General features: G+C 41.1%; 1 protein-coding gene across 1 annotated transcript; it reads right to left on the bottom strand.

Annotated features, from left to right (window-relative positions):
- Positions 1-5836: 5836 nt before the first annotated feature.
- On the bottom strand, positions 5837-6524 carry LOC123408502. Its single transcript, XM_045101597.1, has 2 exons — positions 6468-6524; positions 5837-6364 (listed from the first exon to the last, which is right to left on the bottom strand). Exons 1-2 carry the CDS (start codon positions 6522-6524, stop codon positions 5837-5839), a joined length of 585 nt encoding a protein of 194 aa, XP_044957532.1.
- Positions 6525-7038: the final 514 nt, after the last annotated feature.

Below are 7038 nucleotides of genomic sequence, written 5' to 3'. Positions count from 1 at the left end.
GAAGAAGAAGAAGAGCAGGAGAAAAAAAATAAGAAGGAGAAGAAGAAGAGAAGAAGAGAAGAAGAAAAAAATAAGAAGGAGAAGAAGAGAAAAAAGAAGAAAATAAGAATAAGTAGAAGAACAAGATAAAGAAAAATAGGAATAGAAATAAGAGAAAGAAGAACAAGAGGAGGAAGAAGAGGATAAGAGGAGGAGGAGGAGGAGGAGGAGAAGAAGAAGAAGAAGAGGAGAAGAGGAGAAGAAGGAGGAAAAATGAAAATAAGAAGAAGGAGAAGGAGTAGGAGGAGGAGGAGAAGGAGCCCTCCTTCTTCTCTCCTCCTTCTTCTCCTTCTCCTTCTCCCTCCTTCTTCTCCTTCTTCTTCTCCTTCTTCTTCTCTTCTTCTTCTCCTCCTCCTCCTTCTCATTCTCCTCCTCCTCCTCCTCCTTCTCCTTCTCCTTCTCCTTCTCCTCCTTCTCCTTCTTCTCCTCCTTCTTCTTCTTGTTCTTCTTGATTTCTTCTTCTTGTCCTCCTCCTCCTCTAAAATGACATATTTAACCCAAGTTAGCTCCAAAACGACATATAGTTATCTTGGCTTCCACTTAAATGACATAATTAGCTTAGTTAGCTCCAAAATGACCTATTTAATTAAAAAAATGGCCTATACTTAGCTAAGTTCTCTCTAAATGACATAATAAGGCTTACGTAGATCCAAGATGACCTATTCCCCCTAACTTAGGTATTAAATGGCCTATAATTAGCTTACCTAGCTCTAAAATGGCTTAATAAGCATAGTTAGCTCCAAAATGACACAATAAGGCTTACATAGCTCCAAGATGACCTATTCCGCCTAACTTAGCTATTAAATGGCCTATAATTAGCTTAGTTAACTCCAATATGGCTTAATAAGCATTGTTAGCTCCAAAATGACATATTTTACCCAAGTTAGCTCCAAAATGACATATACTTAACTTGGCTAGCACCTAAATGACATAATTAGCTTAGTTAGCTCCAAAATGGCCTATTGAATAAAAAACGTCCTATACTTAGCTAAGTTCTCTCCTAAATGACATAATAAGGCATACGTGGCTCCAAGATGATTTATTCCCCAAACTTAGCTATTAAATGGCCTATAATTAGCTTAACTAACTCCAAAATGTCTTAATAAGCATAGTTAGCTCCGAAATGACCAATTTTACTCAAGTTAGCTCGAAAATGACCTATAATTAGCCTGGCTAGCATCTAAATGACATAATTAGCTTAGTTAGCTCCAAAACGGGCCATTTAATAAAAATGACCTATACTTAGCTAAGTTCTCTCCTAAATGACATAATAAGGCTTACGTAGCTCCAAGATGATCTATTCCCCAAACTTAGCTATTAAATGGCCTATAATTAGCTTAGCTAGCTCCAAAATGGATTAATAAGCATAGTTAGCTCCAAAATGACACATTTTACCCAAGTCAGCTCCAAAATGACCATTACTTAGCTTGGCTATCACCTAAATGACATAATTAGCTTATTAGCTCCAAAATGGCCTATTTAATAAAAAAAATGACCTATACTTAGCTAAGTTCTCTCCTAAATGACATAATAAGGCTTACGTAGCTCCAAGATGACCTATTCCCCCTAACTTAGCTATTAAATGACCTATAATTAGCTTAGCTAGCTCCAAAATGGCTTAATAAGCATAGTTAGCTCCAAAATGACATATGTTCCCCAAGTTAGCTCCAAAATGACCTAAACTTAGCTTGGCTAGCACCTAAATGACATAATTACCTTAGTTAGCTCCAAAATGGCCTATTTAATAAAAAATGTCCTATACTTAGCTAAGTTCTCTCCTAAATGACATAATAAGGCTTACGTAGCTCCAAGATGATCTATTCCCCAAACTTAGCTATTAAATGGCTTATAATTAGCTTAGCTAGCTCCAAAATGGATTAGTAAGCATAGTTAGCTCCAAAATAACAAATTTTACCCAAGTTAGCTCGAAAATGACCTATAATTAGCCTGGCTAGCACCTAAATGACATAATTAGCTTAGTTAGCTCCAAAATGGCCTATTTAATAAAAAATGAGCTATACTTAGCTAAGTTCTCTCCTAAATGACACACTACAAGGAATATGCTAATACACGACGCTATATTTTCGTTGCTACATCGTCACGGTTTTTAGTTTAGGATGATCTCATGACGAAAAACCAAACGTCGAAAACGGGGCGTCACAAATGAACAGCAACGACGTTTTGATCAAAATCATCGTAAGCTTTACGACGATCCTAAATCGTCGTTGGCAATCCAACCCAGTCCTACGTGGCAATCCTACGTGGCAATATTACGACGAAATCAAAACATCATGGTTGAAATCAGCCCAACCCATTTCAATTGATCACATGGGCTCGTTTTATTTTTTGGGCTTTTCTTATTGGGCTTCTTTTTGGGCCTTGGCCTATTTACAACCACTTTAGTATTTTTTTCGATTTTTTTTATCATTCTAATTTGGGCCATGGCCTTTTCATGCCCAAACACATTTGATCCAGTTTCAGTTTTAGCCTTTTTTCATTTTTGAATTCAGCAACTTTTTGTTCGAGAATTTGTATTCATTTCTATTTGTTGGGCCTTTTCAACCCAATTATTTGTCCAGTATTAAATCCAACACTATTTCATATTTAAATCAAGAAAACTCCATGTCGAATTAAAATCATCCATTATATAACATCACAAAATACATATCCCAGGTTTACATAACACAATAAATCATCTCATGAATATATTTTCTTACATAGGAATATAGCAAGAATGAACAAAATTGCACAATAGAACAATGACACATCTGCTACTCTCTCAATAGTACAATGGACTTCATTCCGCTCCCCTATGAGGCATGCTCGAGATGCGACAGGATTCTGAGAGATTGCCTCTTCGGGCTGACCAAGGTACGTCAGCCTTGATAAGAGCAGGAGGGGGGCAGCCTGAGATTTGGAGAACAAAATAAGGAGGGATATGATGATCAACTAATATACATATAGCCACTTGGTAGGGGAAAATAAGTAATGAAAAAATAGAACAAAGCATACCAACACATTAAATCAATCACCACCGAATATATTACTTGCTTCTATTCAAATGCATAACTTGTGCATGTAGTTTCCTACTGAATACTAGTTGCCAGAAAGGTATGTTCATAGTTGTGTAGAATGATAGTATTTAATTAAGCAACAGATAGAAAGACAAGTATGCTTGGCACAGAGATTGATATAGAATGCAATGCCAGTGCATCCGAACCAAATATAGAGAAAGCGGCAATATATCATTTTCCTTGATGCAAATTTGCAAATGGGAAACATGGAACAAACAGCAGCAGGCTCATCTCAAATCCATTACGTAAAGGAGCTCTAAACATGGTTGTAAAAGCAATAGCCTGAACGTGTACTACAATAATCAGCTTTTCCAACAGACAAAGCTATACCACTTCATGACATACCTTACATGTAACTAGAAGGAACACATTTTTACTGAGTCAGCAGTTTGTCAATGGAAGCCACTATAGCCTACTACCTAGCGTGAGCGTATCTGAGTAACTGAATCGACTGAAAATACCACTAGAATTAGCATTTGAAAAATGTAATTGAGGGCCTGAAGCATCAAAACAGAGATAGACTACTATCCATTCCATTAGACCATCAATTAAAAGCGATTACTGAAGTGAAGCAAAAACTGGTCCCTAATTCAACATTGTGTACATTACGCACTACCCAAAAGAATGTGCCAGGTTATCAAAGATGATCAAGGAAATCAAATGGGCCAAAAACTATATATGTGGCAGATATATAAATCAAGCAGATAGCTGCACTGACGAAGCATATTCAGACTACACACTGTCATTCATCTTGCAAATCTGTTACCACTTACCATTCGGCAGATGAGACGCCATTGCTGGTAATCCTTCTTCCCGAACATGGTGACGCCGGGCTCCTATAATTTTATCTATCCCCTCCTAACCTGTAAGAGGAAAAATGGCAGCCATAGTTAGAGCAGAGAAGGTGCTGCAATCACCATACAGTTTGAAAGGAGTGAGCACATAGACACAAATTCATTCAACACAAGAGCACCTAAATGGGAGCATACAGAGATTCGATGTGCCGGCTGACCAATTATATCAGATGTGTAGATATAAATACACAACAGAAGTTGCATCAGTGAAGAAGGGATTCCAAACATGTGTTTTGACCCTGATTTGGCTATAATCTTAGGATTCATGTGTTCCTTTGAATCAACCACCCAAAATTCTCATGCTTTCGCAATCCTCTTTTTGCACGTGCAACCATGTATTATTTATGTGTTTCTTTTTCTAGCCCTACAGTTTTGGAGCAAAGAAACTCCATGAACACAAGAACCGAATGAATGTGCGAGTGTTGTGCTAATTTGCCGCTATTCCCATAGTGTTAAAAAGGCCTTACATTTTGAGACAGAGTACACCATCAGAACACCCGCTCCCACCGGGTCAGCAATGCCAAACAGTAGGCCATCAGAACATCCTGAACCATTTATTTAATAAAATCGTCATCAGCACACTTCTTGCATTTTACATTTAGTGAAAAAAAGGACAGAGTCTATTTCACAGGACAATGGTGAATTGTGGTAGTAAAATCAGCAAGCAGGATGACTATAAACTAGCATGAACTTACTAAATAAATTAGCAAAAGAGATAACTGATAGGAAGTCTGTCAGATCTAAAATGGTGAAGATTTTCAGGTTCAGGCATCAAACAATTGACAAGAAACTGAACGCAAGGCATCCTGATCCATAAGTCAGCAAAGCGCATTATTGCTGGAGGTATGATTCACACATTAGCATGAACACTGGACAGGAGTGAGATGTACGAATCTTACCTCCGACGAACAACCTGGAGCCTGAGGAGAAGACGACGCTCAGGAGATAAACATGTCAACGTCAGGAGCCGTACACAAATATTTTTGTTTTTAGTTTTTACATAGTAAAAGTTTGTATATATGCTACAACTAGTACTAAGTACTTCCTCCGTTCCAAAATTATTGTCTTAGATTTGTCTATGTATGAATGTATCTAGTCATGTTTTAGTATTTAGATACACTCATTTCTAAATAAACCTAAGACAAGAATTTTGGGACGGAGGGGGTATTAAGTACACAATCATACTACCATGTGAAAAGGCATAGACACATTCTCTGGATATACACCATGCTCAATGAAACCAGAGGTACGTGTACTGTATACTACAGTTATACAGTACATAGCAGAATCCTCTCAGTGTACTCAGCTAAATTTTGCATACCCGAGGAGTCGCATTCCATTATCTCTCTCCCTAGTTGGGAGGAGGGACATTTCCAGTTTACAATCAGTTCATCAAAACAGAGTGTCACTATGATTTGACTTCGACAAAGAAGTTGAGCCAATTATCTCTTAATTTAAAGTCACATTCAGTTAATCTCTTACCATAGTTGGAAAGAGGGGCATTTCATCAGTTCATCGAGACAGAGTATCACTCACAAGAAGATTTAATTTCAACACAGAAGTTGAGTGTTAAGATGCATAATGACCACAATTCCATTAAGTCTACACAGTGGACTTCTTTTTTGTCGATCACCCAATGCAACGAACAAATACGATCATGAACATGAAAACTCCGATATGTTTACACCACAAAACATAGGTGAAACTTAACATGCTACTTAAACATTAACCCATGGAAGCCAAAACATTCATCACTTCCTATCAGCGGCCTTCATCAGCCATCACAACTAAATGCTCATGCTTTTGAACTAAAATAAGGAATTCCTGCAAACCTGCTATGTAAATGCCTGACGCAATAGAGCAAAAATCTCACTCCCGCGGCCTCCTACGGAGCACGAACACGTCGGATTCCTCCAAGGCGTACTCCGGGTCGAGGTGCTCCCGCGGCACCTTCTCGATCACCGGGAAGGCGGCAGACACTGCGTCCCAAAAGGCCTGGTGCGCCTCGGGGGACCGGATCTGGTACCCGAGGAGCACGACGCAGCGCTCGGCATCGGCGAGTGCGTCCATGGCGGCGACGAGGTGGGGCACTGACTCCTGGACGTAGACAACGTCGGCGGCGACAACGAGGTCGTAGCGGCACGGCGCGGCGAGCTGGGCAAGGTGCGCGGGGCAGTTCCAGTGGAGCTGGGCGAGGCGGGGCGCGCGCGGGAGGTGGCGGCGGTTGCGGCAGAGGTTCTGGCGGAGCGTCGGGAGGACGGCGGCGGTTGCAGTAGGCGTGGTCGCAGCCCTTGACAAGTGTCGTCTCTTGGAGCGGGATCTGTTCGAGGCAGATCGCGCACACCCGCAGTCCCCCGCCGCCCGGTCGCCGTCGACACCGCCGCCCATGGTCGCCGCCTGCCAAAAATGAACAAGCCAAACCTGATTAGATCGTCGTATACCCACAGCAGGAGGAGCAGATTCGGCCTGATAGAGATCTAGTGAGGGAGCGAGCACTCACCTTGTCATTGAGGGAGACTGGAGCCTGGAGGGTTGCGGAGGAACCGGCGGCGACCATGGCAGTCGGTGGTCGGGGCGATCGGTAGGTTTTCCATGTGCGTTCCCCTGTGTGGAGAGCGTCGACATGGCCGGAGGAGAAGCTACTGGAGCGGGGAGGCACCGAAGGAAGAACAGGGGGAGAGAGAGTAGGGGCGTTGGAGGGTCAGAGCGGAAGGGAGACAAGGGAGGGGCGCTCGTAGGGAAGAAAGTGGCGGCTAGGGTAGAGGCAGAAGAGGGAGAAGGCTGTGGGAGATATGTATGTGTCGTTTTGCTGGGAACCCTAGTGGGTTTGGTGGGATCCGGCCCATCAACGTCGGGTGAGGCTGATCCAAATGTTTTTTTTTTCTAAAAAATATATAATACCTCAAAAAAAATAACAAAAAACAATATAAATCTTCTAAAAAATAAATATATGCATGCAGAACTAGCAGGGTATCGACACTACCAAAATCGACGATTTTGCCTAGTGTCGGTAAAAATTTAAAATGTTTTGAAATTTAAAGAATGTATCTATTATATCTATTCTCCATTGT

Source organism: Hordeum vulgare, chromosome 7H (genome assembly GCF_904849725.1).
Source record: "Hordeum vulgare subsp. vulgare chromosome 7H, MorexV3_pseudomolecules_assembly, whole genome shotgun sequence".
In the NCBI taxonomy this organism is placed as follows: Eukaryota; Viridiplantae; Streptophyta; class Magnoliopsida; order Poales; family Poaceae; genus Hordeum; species Hordeum vulgare.
Note: the sequence above shows the minus strand (reverse complement) of the source record. Positions and strands in the feature narration are given on the sequence as shown.